At 44.3% G+C, this 22,688-nt stretch overlaps 1 protein-coding gene across 3 annotated transcripts in view; it reads right to left on the bottom strand.

The window, feature by feature from the left end:
* Positions 1-14,457, bottom strand: part of MAP3K21 (mitogen-activated protein kinase kinase kinase 21) — a 58,902-nt gene extending 44,445 nt beyond the window's left edge. The window contains exon 1 of one of the 3 annotated variants that reach the window (XR_015156552.1): positions 13,301-14,435. Coding sequence is in view for 1 of the 3 variants with exons in the window: in XM_086381077.1 (XP_086237203.1) it covers positions 13,301-14,120 (820 nt within the window). In the remaining 2 variants the exon portion in view is untranslated. Of the gene's footprint in view, positions 1-4,387; positions 4,505-13,300 lie in introns of those variants that run through there. The other 2 variants (XM_086381077.1, XM_086381078.1) reach the window with 2 other exon arrangements.
* Between the last annotated feature and the right edge of the window lie 8,231 nt (positions 14,458-22,688).

Consider the following 22,688-nt stretch of genomic DNA (forward strand, 5'->3'; position numbering starts at 1 on the left):
AAGTCCCTCAGTCGTGTCTGACTCTTAGCGACCCCATGGACTGCAGCCCACCAGGCTCCTCCGTCCATGGGATTTTCCAGGCAAGAGTACTGGAGTGGGGTGTCATTGCCTTCTCCGAAAATGTCCTATAAACATCTAATAACCACATATGAGATACAAAATTTTAAATATATCTGTGCAGGATATAAGATTAATATAAATTAATTAAATATATTAATCTATTATATTTAAATTATTAATGACATCATTCAAGATGCTCCTATTCTTATTTTTTCTGCACTTGATAAAACAGTCTCAGATAAATGTTAATATGTCTCGCTATGATTATGTATTTTGTTCTTTTTCCTTATATTTCTTCTGATTTTTGTTTTATGTATCTTTCTTTGTTATTAGGTATCTAATGATTTATGATGTCCATCTTCTTTGTACACTGCACCTTTTATCATTAAAAATATTTGTTTCATTGAATGAATGAAAAATGAGTAAGTTAACTGATTTTTTTTTTGAAAAGCCTTTTATTCTTTAACAACATCTTTGTCATTGTTTAAACCCGGCACTAACTCTTAAAAGGACAAAAATGAACAAGCATGTGAGATTTCTTAGAATAAATGATCCAAACAAAACTGGAAACAAGCATAAGACATTCTTCATGTTTGACCTGTGGAAAAGGGGAAGCACTTTCCCAAACGTTATAGAAATAATCAGCGTTGACTGAGCACATTCTGTCCCGTACACTTAACGGGTATTTTAACCAGATAACCCCTACCACAGTGCTATGGGTGGATATTATTTATCACCTGTACTTGATAGATAAGGAAACTGAGACACAGAGATGCTGAGTAATCTGTCCAGGGTCACGTAGCTAAGGAGCAATGCCCTTCAAGCTGTCTGACCCCTGGGTCCATGGTCCTAACTACAGCCTGCATTGCTCGGTTGACGGCTGTTATAAATTTTCACAAGTGCTTTCTTGATCCCTTGGAAATCTCCTTGTATTCAGGAGCCCGTTGTCCTCCTTTCTGATTTCCTGCCATTGGATAATTATTGCGTGATCTAAGTGGCAGCCCTCTGGCATCACGACAGAAGCATGCATGCCAGGGGGGACTGCTCGGTTTGGACTCTGTGCTTTTGACTCCTGTCTGTCACAGGAATTATGACCGTGCAGGGAGGAAGAAAGGAAGACACATACAGTGCTCAGAACGGTGTCTGAAACACAGTAAGCGTTTCGTAGGATTACACGTACCTATACCCACATATATCCTTTATCAATGGGTTTGAAAGCGTTTTTAGCAAATCTTCAAAATCACTTTCATGGAAGTCAGGAAATCCTATCCCTTTGCAAGGCTTGAAATTTCACTTTGTAATGGATTCACATTGGTGTCATCAATTTAGACAGTCACAGAAGTCACAGAGTTAATGCAACATGAGCTAGCTGAAGGGGGACTGATTATAAAGTTGCCAATTCTGAATAAATACTGTTATGCTGTAACGTTCCTTCCCCTAGAACTTCTAACTAATATGCAGAGAGTAAGGACCCCCTTCTATCCCCCCAATATCACCTAAGGCAGTGCCTCATACACCAAACACTCAATAGTTTTTATTAATGATAATTATTAATATCACCAGTCATAATAAGGATACTGTCTACCACTAACTAATCCTCTTCTATGTAGAGTTGTCTCCATTTCATCTCTCATTGGACCTTCATGCCATTCTGCGACAGTCTGGAATTTACAGTCTCCAGGTCACAGTTAGAAATGTAACCCAGATCATATGGCTACTATACAGGGCTTGGCTTCAGATCCCATCTGAAGGGCAAGCATCTGAACAACTGCACACAAAGTGGGCACACCAAATTCTGGGCCACAGAAACAGACAGTTGTTGCCAGTCTTCCTTGTTACTAATAACGCTACCAGTTACAAAAAGGGAGCAGAATAATCAGAAATTCCACTTTGTTAATTTTTGAGTTTTCCTTTCTTCCATGTCAGCTTGCTGCTGCTGCTGCTAAGTTGCTTCAGTCGTGTCCGACTCTGTGCGACCCCATAGACGGCAGCCCACCAGGCTCCCCCGTCCCTGGGATTCTCCAGGCAAGAACACTGGAGTGGGTTGCCATTTCCTTCTCCAGTGCATAAAAGTGAAAAGTGAAAGTGAAGTCACTCAGTCGTGTCCGACTCTTAACGACCCCACGGACTGCAGCCTACCAGGCTCCTCCGTCCATGGGATTTTCCAGGCAAGAGTACTGGAGTGGGGTGCCATTGCCTTTTCTGCCATGTCAGCTTAAGGTATACATATTTCTCAGTGCTGATTCCTCATAAATATCAAGAAAAAATCAATATCTGATCCTTTAAAACCCTGTATACTTGAACCACAGGAACAAAAAATAGATAATTAGCTACAGGGACTTTCCTGTGGCCCAAAGGGTAAAGAATCTGCCTGTGATGCAGGAGACCAGGGTTTGATTCCTGGGTTGGGAAGTTCCTCTGGAGAAGGGAATGGCAATCCACTTCAGTATTCTTGCCTGGAGAATTCCATGGACAGAGAAACCTGGCAGGCTATAGTCCACGGGGTTGCAAAGAGTTGGACATGACTGAGTGACCAACACACACACACAGCTACTTCGTCAGCTGTGTGATGTTTCTCCCCTCATAATACACACTAATTTCACTTTTAAACGATGATGTCCTTACACCATACAAGAGTCTACACTCATGGTCAGGTTGGCTCGCACTTCTATCTAACTGTTTTCCAAGATACTTTCACGTAGTTCCTCTCTTTCTTCTGAGAAACACCCAAACGGAAAGGCATGAGGAAGCCTTGATTAAAATGGGTTTTTCCAGTGGTCATGTATGGATGTGAGAGTTGGACTGTGAAGAAGGTTGAGTGCCGAAGAATTGATGCTTTTGAACTGTGGTGCTGGAGAAGACTCTTGAGAGTCCTTTGGACTGCCAGGAGGTCCAACCAGTCCGTGCTGAAGGAGATCAGTCCTGGGATTTCTTTGGAAGGAATGATGCTAAAGCTGAAACTCCAGTACTTTGGCCACCTCATGCGAAGAGTTGAATCATTGGAAAAGACTCTGATGCTGGGAGGGATTGGGGGTAGGAGGAGAAGGGGACGACAGAGGATAAGATGGCTGGATGGCATCACTGACTTGGTGGACGTGAATTTGAGTGAACTCTGGAAGTTGGTGATGGACAGGGAGGCCTGGCGTGCTGTGATTCATGGGGTCGCAAGGAGTCGGACATGACTGAGCGACTGAACTGAACTGAACCAATCCACATCCTCAGGCCGCAGGTAATGCCTGGCAGCCCTTGAGAAGCAAAAAGACCTCAGAAAGGCAACTCTAAAATAAAGGCAGAACTACCAGTGAGAAGTAAACACTCAATATTTACAGAGGATTGCATTTCTAAAGCAATGCCACGGCAGAATGCACTACTAGCAGCCACTGCATTGGCAGCTTTGAAACACCTGCCCCCACCTGGAGCCCAAGGTTTCCACAGAAGCTTTGAACTAACAGAAAACAAGTTAAAATAACACTCTGAATGTCAAACGTTTAGAGTTCCATGAAAGGCCCATTGTTCTGGATTCTATTTCAGAGGTGTTCAGCAGAATTCTTCAAATTCCTTATCTTTTGGGCAAAATGACCGAAACCAAAAATAGCCAGTGTCCCGACAGGTAACGTGACCAGGCGCCTGCCCAGGTTTCAGCAGAGGGCACGCTGGCGGTGCTTCCGCATCCTGCGCAACACCAGGAAGAGGACCCCAAGGAACAGCTATGCATGAAGCGGGCACATCAACTTCTGGGCCACAGCAAGTAGTCAATTCTTGCTAGCAACCCAGCGACGAATGTTTGAGCCCCTTTTTGTGTGACTTCAGTGAAGATTTTTGACCCGTTAGCCCCATTCTTGAACAATCAGCCTTTACAACCTGTGTTTTGTCTACTTATTCAACCATGAGGCACTTGATTTTTTCCAGCTCCTTTGAAGTTTCACTTTGGTATTTTCCGAATTGTAGTATATAATGTATATATTTCTTAAAGCAATTACAATGCATCCATTCTATTTCCTCACCATTTATGGGAGTGCCAGTCCAAATTCCATTTGAGTCAAATAGGTTCATTTCAATTAACCTTTAACTAGGACTATGTTATATACATAAAAAAAATCTGTTAGAAAGAAATCAATTGAGGAAAGCACCAATGTGAAAGAATATATTAACAAAACACCACCTCTCAGCCTAAGGCAGTAATGTTACTCTGTGAATTTCAATTCTGGAAACAATCAGCCATTCATTTCCACGGAAAAAATGATAACTTTCTAAGTTTACCAAATAGCACTGAACTTTCTCATGTTTCTTCCATCTATTCCCACATCTGTAGCACTTACTCACTCACCAGTCTCTGGAGGCCTTCATCTTGGTCTTCAAGTCCCTTTTCAATCTCATCTCTGTGTCTTTTCAGCTCTTCCTGGACTTTCCAAAAGGAATCCTACACCCTAAAATTTCTGTACATTAAAGGCCACTTCTAAAAAACATGCCATTACGTTAGCGTCTCCTTGCTCCTGGTGCCAGCTGTGTGGACCGCCTCCCACCTGCACCCTCCACAACACCGCACCTGGCCTCCACTTCCCACGGAGGCAGCCCAGCTCCAGCACTGGATCCTCGCTGCAGCACCTTCAGCTCCACTGGCCTTTGGAATCTCAATTTCCCCTTCTAGCAAAAATCTCAATTTCCCCTTCTAGTAAAAAACCAAAAAACCAAAAACGAACAGCTTTGCCACTCTCTGCCTGCTCCCATATTATACGAGCCTGTAAATACCTTGTCCCCCTGGGTGCCTTCCCTCAGGACTTCTCTAGATGTTCTCTGCATTTCTAAGGCACTTAAGCTGTGCCACTCTCCTTACACTTAAACACTGTTTTATCTCATTTGTTGGTCTCATCTCTAATTAAATTATAAGCACCTGGAGGATAGAATGTGCACCTAACTTACTGCATTCATTCATTTCTACTGCATAGCAACTACCATTTTTATACACTCAATAAACAGTTGCTAAATGAGTGACTACTATAAGGGGAAGAAGGAGCAGGAAGATGAACCTTTTCATGTTAAGCCAGCTGCTGAGTATGGAAAACCAATGCACCTGTTCCTCCTAAAACAGCACAGACTGCTTTAGAAACAACGATAGCAAAGTAGTTATTTGGATATTGACCCATTAGCTGCACGTGATGCAGTTGATTATTCTCCCCTGAACCCCATTCTTCTCTGGCCCCCAAGTATCACAACACTCTCTCACTTTCATTCCTTTACCAGCTGCTCCTTTTTCTGGTACCTCCCTCTCTGCAGGGCCTCTAATCCCTGGTGACCTCCAGAGCTCAGCCCTCGGACCTCTGGTCTTTCCTATCAGCACTCAGTCCCCAGATAATGTCAGCCACTCTCAGGGCTTTTCATGCCATGGACATGTTGCTGACTCCCAAGTGATCACTTCCACCCTAGTTCCTCGTGTGTTCTCAAAACTGCAGACTGTGTGACCTGCTGCAATGTCACTCAGAGCCAGGCCTTGGTTCAAAAACTTTCCAGGGGCCACCCCCTCTCTCCTGGGTGCCCCATGATTCCCTTCCAGGCCTCTCCTGTCACAGTGGGCTCCTGCTCTGGGGAGTGATTTCTGTTCTTCAACCCAAGTTTGTTCTCCAGGAGATCTGCTTTCCCACTTCTTCAGGTTTTGCTTCCTTTTCTGGAAGGCCTCTCTTAACCACACGCTAATCTTGAACTGCTCACTCTAAGATTTTAACCTTCCTTTTCAACTTTTAGTTTTTCTGCTAAGCAATTGGGCTTCTCAGGTGGCGTTAATGGTAAAGAACCCATCTGCCAATGCAGGAGACTAAGAGACATGGGTTCGATCCCTGGGTTGGGAAGATCCCCTGGAGGAGGGCATGGCCACCCACTCCTGTATTCTTGCCTGCAGAATCTCATGGACAGAGGAACCTGGTGGGCTAGAGTCCATAGGGCTGCAAAGACTGAAGTGACTTGGCACTCACGCACTAAGCAATTACCACCCTCCACCATACTGCGTCTTTCACCATTTACACTCTAAGGTCCACACGGCCCACTGGCGTGTAAATTCCACGAGGGGAAGAACTTGCTCTCTACTTTGCTCACCACTGACTACCCAGAGCCTGAAGCACCCCTGACATGCAGTGCACCGTCACTAAATGACTGTGGTGTGATGAATGAGTCAGCCCACTATATACAAGGAGAGAGACCTCTGCAAGTTCTGGGCGCGTGATCAGCTAAATCATGACTTCACATGGCCCTTAACACCATAGACACACACAATATTCAGTTTCAATGAGAAAACTTCTTACATTCCATTGTGTGTGAAACACACACATCACTCTTTCTATCGGCTGAACATTTTCCGTATTTTATCAAGGTACGGAACAAAGCAAAATCAACAGGGAGGAATCTACCACAATATTCTACATTAATATGTTAGTAAACTGAAAGTAATACAGTTGATATTATTTGAGTCAATATTTGCAGACAACCTGAAACAAAGTAACTCTTGAAAGTCAATTAAACCAATAATAACTCAAACCTCCTTTATGTAGTCAAGACACTCTACCCAAATGGCATGTGATTTGCTTTTTTTCAAAAAGCATAAAAAAGTCCCAGTAATGAATTCTGCTGTTGTGCTAAGCTGCTGTCGTGTCCCACCCTTTGTGACCCCATGGACTGTAGCCCACCAGGCTCCTCTGTCCATGGGGATTCTCCAGGCAAGAATACTGGAGTGGGTTGCCAAGCCCTCTTTCAAGGGATCTTCCCAACCCTGGGATCAAACCCAGGTCTTCCGCATTGCAGGTAGATTCTTTACCATCTGAACCACCAGGGAAGTCCAATGAACTCTGTAGTGAAACAGTTAAAACAGCAATTGAATACTTCATGCCTTCTCCCTGACCCTTAACTTATCAACCCAAGTTACAAGCAGACTTGCCAAAGTGTGCAGATGGCAGCATTCCTACGGAACAAAGCGCGAGACTGTTTCCTTGTACAGCTGGCTAGCCTGGATCAAGGGAGTCAATTAAATGATGAAGACTCTTACCCCCAACTACAATGAATAAACGTATGATAACATGGCACTATATTCTGCAGAAATAATAATGTCCTTATGTTATAAAGAATTGTGGAAAGCTTTTAGGAATCAATGAGTTCACACACAAGCAAGTTAGGAACTATTTAAAGCACTCAAAGTGTTTCTAAACCATACACAGAAATAAGTATAGTCACCAGCTCACATTTAGATTGCATCTTACAGTGTATTAAGTACCTTGACATATACAGAAGTCAGGGAACTACATCCTATGGGCCAAACTGGAAAGCTGAATAGTTGCAACAGGAACTATACGGCCTGCAGAGCCAAACATATTTACTACCTGGACCTACAGGGGAAAGTGTGCTGACACCAGGTGTACACTATTTCAATGAGCCTCACACTACCCTCTTCAGAAAGTTTGAGTCCATGAGCCCACTGATTGTGAGAAGTGGAGTCAGAGCTAACTAAATTCTTGCTGCTTTGGGGTCAGTTGTACAAATGTAAGTTTTAGGCTCCAAAATAAAGCCATCACAGTTCTCCCAGCCTCCCCAGGAACCCTTCTTCTGCTCCCTAAAATTCCTTCATCAAGATATTTCTACCTTGTGGGAGCCACTCAAGTACCACAGAGAGTTTGGGAAGTCACACTGAAATTCCAAGTTAAAATCATCAGCCTGACGTAGTAAATCTGGTCATTATATTCCAACTCCGGTGAGTCAGAGGGAGAAAGTGCCCTATATTAGCTCAATAAATAAATAGTGATTATAAAAAATTAGGTTCTGGTCATAGGTGATAAACAAATTTATGCCAAACTGATGTCTAAGTATTTTATTTTTTATTCCTGACCCACCAATAATAGTGGGTATTGATAGATACAGTCATAAAGTAAATTACTCTAAGCTTATACACTTTTCTTAGTAGATGTTTGTCTTACAGATCAGAGCCCTTTCCTCCTCAAAACCATCCATGGCTTGCTTTTGCCGTCAGATAGTCCACAACTCTTGGCATGACATTCAAGGCCATGCTAACGTCTGGCTACAAACTAAACACCAGTCTCCTTCTCAACAAAAGCCACTGTCTACTTTTCATTCTAGCATACCTGACTCCTAACTGTTCACTAAAAAAGCCATCTGCGTTCATGTAGAATGTACCCAATTGCCTATGAAGGGTTTAAAAAAAAAAACACTAGATTTTTCCCCTACAGGTTCCCGTTCATCTCCAAGAGAGGAATTCAGTAGACAGTGTCAGAAATCAAGACTTTCAGGCTCAGTGAGGTTATATAACTTGCCCAAGGTCACACAGCTCGTAGATGACAACACCAATATTCAAACCCAAGTCTGACCTCAAAGCCAAGGCTCCTTCTGGTATTGCAAGGTTCTAGAACAGTCCAACCCTTACATGCCAGCGTGGGAAAGCAGGACTTAGAGACGGCCTTCTGAAACGATGGAGGAGACCTCCTATCTCGGCTTCCCTTTCCCACACTTTGATACACTTGACAGTGACTACAAAACGATCTGAAATGTACATTATAAAATGAGCATAATGTGAGAAGTTAAAGTCACTCAGTCATGTCTGACTCTTTGTGACCCCATGGACTGTACAGTCCATGGAATTCTCCAGGCCAGAATACTGGAGTAGGTTACCGTGCCCTCCTCCATGAGATCTTCCCAACCCAGAGATCAAACCCAGGTCTCCCACATTGCAGGTGGATTCTTCACCATCTGAGCCACCAGGGAAGCCTATAAAATGATCATCAGCACTAAATTACTCACAACTATGAAAAAAAAATCAGAAGTGGACTATTTATTTTCCAACAAGCAAGCATAAAATGGAAAGGGAAGACATGCCTGATCAAAATCAAGACCCATTTTGATTGCCATTCTTTCAAAGATATATCTTTAGTCAATTTTGTTTCAGAAGCAAACAGCTCTCTGTCACCACTGGGCTCTCTGAACTGATCTCCCCAAACTCCTAGAATAGGAAGAGGCCATGGCATGAAGCTACATGTCTGGAGTAAAAGAACAGACGAGAGAAGGGAGAAAACGCATGTCTCTCAACTGATAATAGCATAATTAATAGCTCTTCCAAACCACTCTTATGAGCTTTTTAAGCACCTTATTTGGAGATCACACTGGCTATAATTTTCTCAAATAGCTCCTTTATTTACACTGCACTAATGAGAAAAGCAAAAAAAAAAAAAAATTTAGACTCCTTTTGTAGTTTTAGTAAGAGCTCTAAATTGCATTTCATAATAAATACAACTATGTCTATTTATAGACTGCAGATGTCCTTGTAGATAATAACATATAATAATTATTCCCAGGAGGCTAAAAAAAAAATCAGGATAAAAGAAACCTAATCATTGAAATACAAAGTACACAAATAAGCAGCTACAAGGTCTGTGGCTCAGTTTCTCATGCAACGTTTATTTTCTGCTTAAAAAAAAAGAAAAGGTAGAACACAGTAAGCAACATTAGCAAAAAAGGAACCATAAATTATGCCATGCAATCTTCTTTCTATCCTGAACTATGTCAGAACAAACAAAACACTTAAGACTAAATTCTAATAATTCAAAGCCGCCTCAGCAATTCACATATTGTACTATTTTCTTTTCACTCCTTCCTGGTAACTTCCCTGAAAACCACTTCCATTGCTCAGCCAAACCAATGCTTTCTCTGGCCTGGACAATTTCCCCAGTCTTCACTGAGGCCAATTCCTAGTCCATTCTTCAGAGTAATCTTATAAACACAGGCATTCAATCATGCCTCTCCTGTGCACAAAATGCCCCGAGGCTTTGGACTGATGGATGGTGCTCAGAGGGAACACCCCCATGGACCAATGGCCTGCAAGCCACCCCCAGCCCGCACCTGTCTTCTACTCTCTGCTACAGCCCTCCGGCCCGCCTTCTTCCCAGTCCAATAATCCAGGCTCATTTCTACATCATCTGCCCTTTGCCTGGACCTTGGCTTGACTCATTCCTCCTCCTCCAGGTCTCCGTGTCACTTCCTCGGAGTGGCTGCCCTTGACCACCCCATCTGATCAGCATCCTCACTCTGCGCACCACCCCCCATCATGCTTTCTTTTCTTGACAGCACTTACTGATATTTGCATGACTGCCATTTATCTTCCCTATGAGACTTAAGTTCTGTGCTGGGGGAACACTGTTTACCATCTGCTTTCGCACTATATCCTGGGGGCTAGAAGTCCCTGGTAGAGGGTGGGCCCTCAAACTCTGTTGAATAAATGAGTTCCAGCTCACAATGATTTTTCTCTTCTCTGAGTGCATATAAAACTGGTCCTTTCCACAGTAACCCAAGGTTGCCTTGTATTGCTCTCTAGTTGCGGTACACAGATTTAGCAAAGCATTTTCTATTTACTTTGCATCTGGGAGTGACAGGGCCTAGCATATTTCAACAACATAAATGATGCTTAAAACTTGCTCATTAGGCTCAACTTTCAATCTTTTGCTATCTCTTGAAAAAAGGACAGAATTGTTTGTACATCACAAGATTGGTTTTTATTTCAACAAACATTGCCTCAGAATGATATGACAGGACTTAAAAAAAAAAAAAAAAGACTGATGAGAGAAGAAAGAAAATATATCAGGAGCCATATCTTAGTTTGATACATTTAAACATTTTTTTAAAGACAATAATTTCTACTAGCTCGGGTCCAAGTAGTTGTATTCTGGCTCTTTGTTATAAGAGCAGACTAAAGAGTAAAACTAAAATTCAATATTGATTTTTTAAAATCTTGTTTACATTATCATTAACTCACTACCACCATTAGCAAATAGCCAATAGAGTCAAACAAAACATACTGTAATAGAGTCTCTGCTGTACTGAAAAAGTCTCAACAAGAAGTTATGGCTTCACATATCACAAGAGGGTCCAAGGGACCTGCGTTAATTCATTGAATAAATAATACCAGAGCCAGGATAAGACAATGTGCTAGACCCTGCTCTGCACCTTTTAGGCCCTATTCAAAATGCTTACATCTTAGAAATTAAAAACTGTAAAAGTGGTCATATCGTAACAAATATTTGGCTAGGCGAGTGACCTAGCCAATTAAGTTGTTTTAAAAGTCTGATAATTCCACTCTGCCTAACAATTACAGAAATTAAAATGCTCCAGGAAGTTTGGCAACTTACTCTGAGGGTGAAAAGTCTTTCAAAAACTAAATTGCAGCCTATAATCACCTTCAGATTACATAATATCTCCCCGAGACACAGTAAACTACTTGTTCCACGGTACAAGTTTTTCTAGTGTCAATAAAAACTTTTTAACCATGTTATTATTCCAAGGTCATGCTATTTCTTTTCACTATTTAATAGATTAGCACTTTAAACTTTTTAATTTATACAGTGGAACACGGGTTAACCTGCCCTTCTGTGCTTTTACCACCACTGGCAGACATACTCTGCCTTTGTGAACAGGTCGTATGGACCTTAAGCATTATTACAACCCAACCGAACAGCCTAAGCATAATACAAAAGTAAGAGTCACAGACCCTTTAATTCCTGGGTCTAAGGATGAGGAATTTTGCTGGTGTTGGCGATGTGACATCCAGCAACAGAGTAAGTTTGTAGGATGCCAGGTTCCATGTCTATCACAGAACTACAGCAACTGCCAAGAGCCAGAATGAGCAGGATGCTGCTGCCATCCTTAAAATACCTGGTTCTGCAGAAAACTCTCAGCAGACAAAGGCTTGTGGGCTCCACCAGGGATAGTAGGGCTTCTTGGACACACAGGTCATGTTCTTTGGCAGCAGGTTAAACATTTCTTTCAGTAAAAGCATAGCTTAGGCAATAAGCTCGAATTGGTAGCAAAGACTGTGTCAGGTGTTAAGCAATTACAAAAATTAGTACATCTGAAATTGTGCTATGTCTTTACTGCAACACTTTAGTCCAAAAATAGGTAAATGGCCTCACCTGGCCTCTGTCAGGACTCTGAGGGCACACACCACTCCTGCCACCTTTCTAGCCCATATTTTGTTAGAATTTGTTCCTGTCACTCAAGCAGCTGCAATCTAAATTGTAAGACATGAGGCCAACAGAAGTCATAAGATTAAAAAAAAAAAAAAATCCAATGCTTATTTGTAGTTACCAACACTCATATTATTTACAGTTCCAAAATGCTACAATAGTCATTTTCAGGTACATTGCTGTAGGATTTTGAATAGGAGAAACAGTCTACATAAACATACAACCAACATATCATTTCTTCCTGTCACTCTTCCGTCTTGCAGTGCAGGAGAAGGGCAATGTTTCCATTTGCCTCAGCTCCTGTCCTAGCAGGTTTTACAAGGTTGAAACACATGCAGCTGTGGTAGGCCAACGCCAGTTCTGGCTGCATCCTTTAATCTTTCATGAGATTTCACCGCATTCTAAGACTGTGAAGAGATCTTCAATACCGAAGAACAAACTTTAAACAGCTAATTCTAGTAGCTCTTTTATACAATGAAATTTAATAGGATTTGGGCTGAGTTCCTTTGTCAGTTCTTAATCGACATCTGTAAAACGCACATTGATTTATAAACAAAGTGAATGATACAGGCCAGGTTTTCTAGATTTCAAGTACCTGCACAAGGACAATGAACTTGCTCTTAAATCAACCCAAGTGTGCATGATGGCACAAAATGGTGTTTCTGGTCTGGAGACAATTCCCTAACAGGCAAGCCACTGAACCAATAATGAAATCATACTCCAAGGGCAGAGACATCTGAATGAAAACACTTTGGAGACGTCAAAGGACACGAAGCCATATTGAAAGTGGTAAAGAGACCTCAATACAGTGCTTGTAAGCTGAAGGAAAGGGCAGGTTGATGAAGGCCACTAGACAAGACGAGGGCGGCGGGGGGCATGGGTTTCGAGAAAGGCCTCAGTTGGCAAAGTATTCTATCCAAACGAACTACTTATTGTATCTAAAGGCCAAACAGCACCATGAGGTTTCCAGAAAGTCCAGATCTTTTACAACTGTGTGGTCTGCAAACAAGTCTGATCTGAATTAAAAAAACACACACACACACAAGGCACCTAAAAGCACCAAAGTGTGTCACCTGCTCCAAAGCGAGTAACCAGGGTGCAAATGGACCTCTGAGCCCTGGAAAGTCTGCGCAGGCTTTTTGGGAGTCCGGAGGTCGACTAGCCTATCCAGGTGGACTGCGACGGGCGCAGCTGAGTCTTCCTCTCCCCCATCCCGCCGCCCCACCGTCCCCACTCACTGTTGCTGGACTTGAGGTCCCGGTGAAGGATGGGCACCACCGCCTCCTCGTGCAGGTAGAGCATGCCCCGCGCGATCTGCACGGCCCAGTTGACCAGCACGTGCGGGGGGATGCGGCGCGCGCGGCGCGGGGAGGGCGCGCGGGGGTCCGGGGTCGCATTGGCGGCGGCTAGCGCGCGGTTGAGCGCTCCGCCGCGGGCAAACTCGAGCACCAGGCAGAGGTGCGGCTGCCGCAGGCACACGCCGCGCAGCTCGATGATGTTGGGGTGCCGCAGCATGGAGAAGAGCCGGGCCTCCCGCCGAACGCTCTCGGCCGCCGCCGCCGCGTCCTGCTCCGGGTCGCAGCGCGCCGCCTTCACCGCCACCTCCTGGCCCTGCCAGGTGGCGCGGTACACCTGCCCGAAACCGCCGGCGCCGATGAGCTCCTTTAGTTCCAGCCGCTCGAAGTCGACGTGCACGGGCGAGCCGGGCCGCGGCGGCGGCTGTCTGGCGGGCTGCGGCGCGCGGTGGGCGGCCGGGCGGCACGGCGCCACGTAGTTGGCGGGGAAGATGCCGAGGCGTCGCTGCACCTGGCCGGCCCACCAGCCCTCGTCGCCCGACACGGCAGCGTCCTGGGACAGCACCTCCACCAGCTGGCCGCGGCGCAGGCTCAGCTCGTCCTCGCCGCGCGCCTCGTAGTCGTAGAGCGCGGCCCACAGCCCAGCTCCTGCCGAGGCCGAGCCGCCGGAGGAGGCGGACGAAGACGACGCGGAGCCGGTTGGGGCGCCCCGGGCCGGGGATCCCGGCCGGTCGGGTGCGCTCTCGGCGCCGGGCAAGGCCATGGTGGGTGGTGGCGAGGGGCGAGAACCGGGCGGCGGGCTCAGCCTCCCGGGCGGCCGGGGGCGCGCATCGTTCAGCGGGGTCACCGCCAGCGCCCAGAAAGGCAGGGAACGGGTCTGGGCTCAAGGACGGTGAGGGTTCACTGGCCCACTACCCGAGGGCCCCGTCTTCAGCCTCCGTTCCTCCTCCGCTGTCTCTGCTGCTGCGGCGGTCCCCGCGGCCGCCGGCCCTGCCTCTCCATGGTGGTGCGCTGGGCCTGCGGCCGGCCTGCGGCACGTTCGGCCTAGCAGCCGCCTGAGCCCAGCCCCTCCCGGCCCGGCCCTCCTACTCGGGTCCTTCCCGCCCCCTCCTGGTCCGTCCCGCCCCCAAAGCCTTCACCGTACTCAGGACCTGCCCGGCCCTCCGAGTCCGCGGCCATCTGGGCCCGCCCCCTCCGGGCCTATTTCCCCCTCCGACCAGGTCCCACCCCGCCTCCAGGAGCCGCCGTCGCCTGGGCCCGCCCCCTCGGGGCCTGTCCCGCTCCCCCACCGGGGCCCGTCGCGCATTCAGGGGCGGCCCTACCTCCAGGGCCCGCCCCACCTCACGGGGCCCGGCCCTCACCCTGTGTCCGCCCCGCCCCCAGGGCCTGCACCACCTCCAGGGCCTGCTCCGCCCCCAGTGTCCGCCTTCCCCTGGGCCCGCCCCCTCCAGGCCTGTCCCCCTCCCACCAGGGCCTGCCGCGCATCCAGAGGCCGCCCTACCTCCAGGGCCGGCCCCACCACACCTGGGCCGGCCCCACCCATTTGGCTCCCACCGCCCCCGAGGCTCGCGCTCCACCTCTTTGGGTGAGCCTTACCCTTGAGTCCGGGGAGGCGGAGCCAGCCCCGGGCTGCGAGAGGTTTTCGGGAGAATTTAAATAAAGCCCAAGGTTAGGCTCGGAGACTCTATACAGTTCTCTACTGTTGTCTAGAACGCGGTGGCAGCAGGTGAAGACGATCTGGTGCCTTAAGCCGAACAGAGATTGGACTGAGAGTCGTGGTGCGTCCTGGGACAGGTCCGAACAAATGGAGCGAGGCTGCAGACCGGCTCCCTGGGCATGCAGCCCAGAACTGAAGGAGTGACGAGAACCGGTGTGCAGGACCCGGCCGCGCGTCCTTGGTGACAGAAATCCAGCCTTCGTCTGTACTGTGGACTCCAACGGAAAAGGACCTGTGAACCCACAGGTTCGGGTGTAGGAGGCGTTGGCAACCACTGGGTGCTAGAGCCCGTAAACTTACATATTGCCCAGGGAAGGCGAATAAAGCAAGATAATCTGTGCACAGAAAGCTAGGTCCTCGACGATGTGCTGGCTGCTCGTTTACCGGAGTACATAAATGTCCTGGGAAGCAGGGCCTTCACACGCTTCCATTTACTCCGCGTAGCGAATGATCGCCTTCCAACAGCGTCAGAAAGGGAAGCTTTAATGTTTGCGGGCAAGGACTGTTTTAGGTCTAGAGAGAGGAACTTTGGGGTTTTCTTGTGTAAACGTATTTTCTTCTCTGAAATTTTTTCATTCATTAATTTAGAAAACCTTGCATCTTTGAGGATTTACCCGTGATGAGGTCTGTGGAAGGGAACACCATAATTAGTCCTCCTGAAACGGACCACCGCTGAGATGCAGCCAGCCTCTCTTCCTCTGTGGTGGAAGGGAAAGCAACGCCCAGCGCAGTGTGGCAGGGCCTTCCCCGCTCCTCCCTGTTAGTCCTCCATGCTACCCCTATTTACAGTTTCTACCATGATTATCCAGAGAACAGACCCGTAGGTCTATTCTCTATGTTGATGGAGATGGTGGACAAAACCCTCCAGGTGTGACTACATCTAATTTAATTATACTTGCTGCTGCTGCTAAGTCCCTTCAGTCATGTCCGACTCTGTGCGACCCCATAGACGGCAGCCCATCAGGCTCTGTCGTCCCTGGGATTCTCCAGGCAAGAACACTGGAGTGGGTTGCCATTTCCTTCTCCAATGCATGAAAGTGAAAAGTCAAAGTGAAGTCGCTCGGTCGTGCCCGACTCTTAGCGACCCCCTGGACTGCAGCCTACCAGGCTCCTCCGTCCATGGGATTTTCCAGGCAATAGGGAGCGCTTACTCTGTAAGAGACTAGACTAAGGATTGGAGGTTACAAAGCCTCAGTCTTAGAGAATAAGAGAGAATAAAAAGTGCCAGGACAGAAGAATAAGCCAAGTGTCCTGGGCTCAAGTCGAAGGAGCAATCCGATTATGCCTGGGGTCGCTGGGAGATGCTTTGTTGAATGCCATTTGAGTTAAGTATGTCTAGGATTCATAGAAAAATGGTGTGTGAGTACAAATAAACAGTGGGCCAGGAAACTGTTAGAGGCTGAGTTTCCTGTGGCAGATGAGACTAGAAAGGTAGTGCCTGCGTGTTAAGTTGCTTCAGTCATGTCCGACTCTTTGTAACCCTGTGGACTGTACCGGCCAGGCTCCTCTGTCCATGGCATTTTCAAGGCAAGAATACTGGAGTGGGTTGCCATGCCTTCCTCTAGGAGATCTTCCCAACCCAGGGATCAAACCCTCATCTCCCACGTCTCCTGCCTTGGCAGGAGCCACCTGGGAAGCCAGTCAGGGCTGAAATCCCAGGATGCCTGGTCACCTTCATGGAGAGATGAAGTGAAGTCAAAGTCACTCAGTTGTGTCCAACTCTTTGCGACCCTATGGACTGTACAGTCCATGGAATTCTCCAGGCCAGAATACTGGAGTGGGTAGCCTTTCCCTTCTCTAGAGGATCTTCGCAACTCAGGAATCGAACCCAGATCTCCCACATTGCTGGTGGATTCTTTACCAGCTGAGCCTCCAGGGAAGCCCTCATGGAGAGATAGTGTAACAGATGAGAGAACTTTCAGGGTTGGTGGAGTAAACAAGTGGATGGGAAAGATAGGATTGTAAGAGGATGAAGAAGAAAACATAAGGAAGAAAGAATAAGGATTCTGGTGTTTGTGGGCCATTGAGATGACTCACTGACAGGAAACAATATTTTCTGGAGAAAAGTTGAGAAAGGAAGTCAGGTTAGAAAGGGCTTTAAAAGTGAGCTGAGGTGTCTGGATGTAAGGAGAGATTAGAAACTCTGGAGAGATGAGAAAGAGGGATGAGGAAAAATATTCCCTCAAAGCTGTGTAAGTTGTTTAAGACATGAAACGATCTTTTGGATAAAAAAATGTTTATTAGAAGTTTTAGTTACTTTTATTGGATCTTCTTCTTCTAGACATAAAACAGCATATTAGAAAGTTTAACAGTTTGATAGAATTGCTCTAACTTTTTAAGACAAAAAGCATTTTGATTGATGGCTTGGAACTTTGGAAATGCCAGCTATCATTCATTATTTACCTTGGATTACACTTGGAAATTATTACTTTGGATTTCTGGGCTCCAAAATCACTGCAGATGGTGATTGCAGCCATGAAATTAAAAGACACTTACTTGTTGTAAGGAAAGTTATGACCAACCTAGACAGCATATTAAAAAGCAGAGACATTACTTTGTCAACAAAGGCCCATCTAGTCAAGGCTATGGTTTTTCCAGTAGTCATGTATGGATGTGAGAGTGGACTATAAAGAAAGTTGAGCGCTGAAGAATTGATGCTTTTGAACTGTGGTGTTGGAGAAGACTCTTGAGAGTCCCTTGGACTGCAAGGAGATCCAACCAGTCCATCCTAAAGGAGATCAGTCCTGGGTGTTCATTGGAAGGACTGATGTTGAAGCTGAAACTCCGATACTTTGGCCACCTGATGCGAAGAGCTGACTCATTTGAAAAGACCCTGATGCTGGGAAAGATTGAGGGCAGGAGGAGAAGGGGATGACAGAGGATGAGATGGCTGGATGGCATCACCGACACAATGCACATGGGTTGGGTGAACTCCGGGAGTTGGTGATGGACAGGGAGGCCTGGCGTGCTGTGGTTCATGGGGTCACAAAGAGTTGGACACGACTGAGAGACTGAACTGAACTGAACACTTGGAAAATGGCGTGTGTGTGAAATGTTTTACCAATGTGGTATAATTTGGTATAACAGCAAGAGTCTGTCAACAGTCCTGGGTTCCAGTCTTGACTTTGTCATTACTTATTACATGATCGAATGTTCTTCCATTGTCTATGCAAAATTGTAGAACAATAGCATCTGCCCCATGGTGGTGTTTTGAAGATTCATTTAACTAGTATATTGAAGTATAATGCCAAAGATCAATGTCATCTGCTAAGAAAAATTCAAAAATATTCACAAGGTGGTTAGAATGAAAAGTTAGCATGGTAATTTCCAAGGCTTTGGAGCATATAACATCACAAAACATAATGTTTTTTGAGTCAGCCAAATTATACATATGTGAAACTAATTTTTATTACTATTATCAACTTTTACTGTGTTGTTATTCTTGCTATCGTTCATCATGAACCATGCCACAATAAAGTCAAATAATAATAGAGATGAAATAGTGATAGGACAGAATATACAGAATAATTAGGTTCATCATTCAACATCTTTTTTTTTTTTTTTTTTTGAGTGTCAGGCAGCAATCTAGGGGAACGACACAAAGAAAGTTCTTTTCTGTCATGGAGCACATAGTAAATTTATTTGGTTGCACCAGATCTTAGTTGCGGCATGCAAACTCTTCGTTGAGGAGGGTGGGATCTAGCTCTCCACCCAGGGATTGAACCTGGGCCGCCTGTGTTGGCAATGCAGGGTCTTAGCCAGTGAACCTGCAGGGAAGCCCTCATGGAGTTTATATTTTCAAAGCATAGATAGAAAATAGAATAAGTAAGCAAATTACACAGTATATTAGAATTTGATAAATTTATTATATAAAAATAAAAAGAAAAGCAAGAAAAGATGGCTCAGAAATTGGGGGTGGGGGGAAGGTGGAGGGCGCTGGGGCGTTTTGTGGTGGTCAACAGTGTGGACAAGGAGGCCTTGTTGAGAAGGGGAGATTTGAGCTGAGACTTGAAGGAGAGAAAGGAATGGGACAAGTAATTATCTGGAGAAAGATTAAGTGAGCAGATACCACAAAGGAGTTCACAGTGTGCTTGGACTTCCCCGTTGTGGAAAAGGCCCAACTCATGATCTCAGTGGGTTTTTTTTTTAAGACTACTTTTTAAAAAATTGAAATATAGTTGATTTACAATTGTGTTAATTTCTGCTGTACAGCAAAGTGATTCAGTTATACATGTATTATATACATACACATATATATATATATACACATACACACACACATATATATACATTCTTTTTCATTATGGTTTATCACAGGATATTAAATATAGTTCCCTTGTCGTTTAACAATTCTGTATGTTGAGATTGTAAATGAGCCTTTCCTGAATCTAGTTCTCTGGCTTCCTTTTCATAAGTTTAAAGATGCAGGGCTAAATGAATAACGATAACATAGATGGTGATGGATCAGAAATAATAAGGTAATGCTTTCTGTCATGTTTTCTAAGTGTTGACGCTTTGAATTCAGTCTGTGTGTCAGGTTGCTGTTTATTCTCAAAGTTTCAGTTGGCTTTCAGCTTCAGACCGAGTCATCGTGATTTTTAGAATTTCTGTAACTTTAATCACCGGACAAGACTGGCGCCTTGCCTGTCTACGCTTACAGTTACAAATTCCAGTCGGAGCTACTCAGATGCACAATGAACCATCTCACTGAATAATACAACAATGTAAAAATCTGAGTGGTTTCAGAAAGTCAAGGCCTTTTTAAATTCTTGACGATATCCCTTCTAAAGGAAAGCTACAAAACTCACGACCTTGGACCTGAGATAGAAAGGTTGCCATTCCACCGAGTTGCCATTTTAGTACATTTTGTCCTATCAGAATTAGTTTCTTTTATTTGCAATTTGCTGGATTCTTTTCAAATATAATGACTAATTCTTAACAAACTGCTAAAAATACTACACAGAGGATGCTGAGGACAAAGATGATTTTAAAAATATAGAAAGAGCAACGCATCCTCCTAATATTGTAGTGAACAAACCACAGAGAATGCGTTTATCCTTGCTATGTTTAGTTTTTATTAAGTGCCAGCAGCTTGCTAGTTATGTCACAAAATATACAGTAAATTCATGTTCTTGATCAGAATGTCTGATTCGTAGATTCATGGCTCACAGATTCATGGGTCTGTTTATATCAGCTGATTTTTCTAATCTGGACAAATCTACTCTGTACGTGTTCTTTTGTGGTGTTCATTCTATGAAAAGAATCGTTTTCCCGCACATCAAATCTCCTCTGGGAGTATGGGAGTGGAAGCTTCCTAAAACAGACCGAGACACACAACAAATTTACACCACTGACCTGTTCAGAGACCTTAAGCTTTTGTTTCAACTGTCCAATTTTTTAAAGTACACATAAAATTAGAAGAATACTAAGATACTTAAGAATAGGATGAATATCATGAGAATTAATGATAACAAAATTAAACAGCTCTTTTGGAATTCTTAGAAGGAAAACTAAATCCAAGAATTTTTTTCCTAATTACTGCTTTGGGCATACACTAATTCAGTCCTAATCTATGCGGTTCAGGGTTCTCTCGTGAAGTAACCACTTTCTTTCAGTCTTTTTATTTTTAAAAAGTAAAAAATATTTTGGCCTTGTAGCATGCTGGACGTTAGTTCCCTGTCTAGGGGTGGACCCCTTGCCCCGCGGCAGTGGAAGCGTGCAGTCTTAGCCATTGGGCTGCCAGGGAAGGCCCATCTCAGTCGTTTCACATTTCTGTGGGAGTTTCTTCAGAACTCTTAAATGAACCCAGCTGACCTTGCCTTCCTTTAAACACAAAGGTGGTACATCCCAGTTGTAGCTACCCTGTTTCCATCCGTTCCTGCCGTCACCCTTTCTCCTGCCTCAATGTGAGTTCTAATCTCTGTAAGAAGTTCAGGGCCCAAAGCCACAGCATCTGCGTCATCATGCGGACTTCCTGATTTTCTGGGTGTTATTGTTACCTTCTAGGGTTAGTTGTATTATCCTGAAGGAACTGGTGAGTGTGAAGTTCTGTGAAAACTGAAACGTGTCCTATAAATGTCAAGCATTGTTTTGTGGTTGCTACTTACTCACAGGAGTATTTGAAGTCTTCCTGATCTCTAGAGTCACTTGATTGAGCTGAGGGTTCAATGAGGGAAACCTTTCAGGGAATATCTATTTCAAGGAGCATTGTCTTATCTAATAATGCTTTTCAGCAAACTGGTTTTTCTAGAACAGTAAGAATACCATTAAAAAAAAAACCCTCAAATCCTCAGTCTCTCAAAGATTTGAAATTTAACATCTTAAAAAAGTATTAACACATCATGGTATATTCAACACATAGAATCTGAGGCTCAGCTTGCTCTTATGCCAGATATTGATTTTCCTTAATATTAAGTTTGGTACTGGAAACTTTATTTTTCCTATCTTTGATGGATTCTAAGTCTGCTTTTACAAGTGAAACTAATTTTTTTTTAAATTATTTATTTTAATTGGAGGCTAATAACTTTACAATATTGTAGTGGGTTTTGCCATACATTGACATGAATCAAGTGAAACTAATATTCTTCTAGCAGTTTATTATTCCCTTGACTGACTGCCCCATTGTTAAATATTTTCCATGCTTAGAATCTACCTGGAAAGAACCTTGAAAAATCTTCAATGTATTCATGTGTTCTAATTATTCATTTTTACATACACATTTTTAATTCTTTATTGACTTTATTACACTATTGCTTGTTTTATGTTTTAGTGTTTTGTTCATGAGGCATGTGGGATCATAGTTGCCTGACCAACAACTGAACCCGTACCGCCTGCATTGGAAGGCAAAGTCTGAACCACTGGACCACCAGCAAGTTCCTGAGTATATATTTAAAAAAAATTTTCTTACTGTGACTGAGACTGAACATTGTTTCAGGCATCTGAGTCATTTGAATTACCCTTTTTGTGAACTGTTCTTTCCTTTTGTTCATTTTTGGTTGACCTTATTTTTTGTTGATATTTAGGCAGTCTGTGCCTATTAAATGACATCAATATATGTGTACCTTACATGTACATATATTGATATGTGTATTAAGATACATGTACCTTATTGACTATGAGGTACACATATTTTTACTGGTATGCCTACACTTTTTCTCTCTGCATAATTTTTTTGGCCAAATACTTTATTTTTATTTCTTTATTTAACTGAAGCATAGTTGACTTACAATGTTGTGTTAATGTCTATTGCACAGCAAAGTGATTCAGTTACATGTATACATATGTTCTTTTTTATATTCTTTTCCATTCTGGTTTATCTGTGTGATTTTTTAATGAAGTTTTTTAAATGTTCTTTTTCTTTTAAATTCTATATAGTTGAATCTTTTTTCCTTTGTGGATTCTAGGTCATAGTAGACAAGTATCCCTTAATTATTGAAACTGATTTTCCTTAAGTTTTCTCTTCACATCTTCCCCTGTCCCCCCTCCATCCTTCTATCTCTCTGACATTTCTGTTTACCTGTGCCCCAGGACCACAGTACTACAGTGTCAGCTAGGACTAATCCTCCTCACTAATAGTTGTTTCCAGAATTTTCCTGGCAATTCTACTTACTTATC

Source organism: Bos grunniens, chromosome 28 (genome assembly GCF_055505025.1).
Source record: "Bos grunniens cultivar Pamir isolate PY7600 chromosome 28, Bosgru_T2T1.0, whole genome shotgun sequence".
NCBI lineage: Eukaryota > Metazoa > Chordata > Mammalia > Artiodactyla > Bovidae > Bos > Bos grunniens.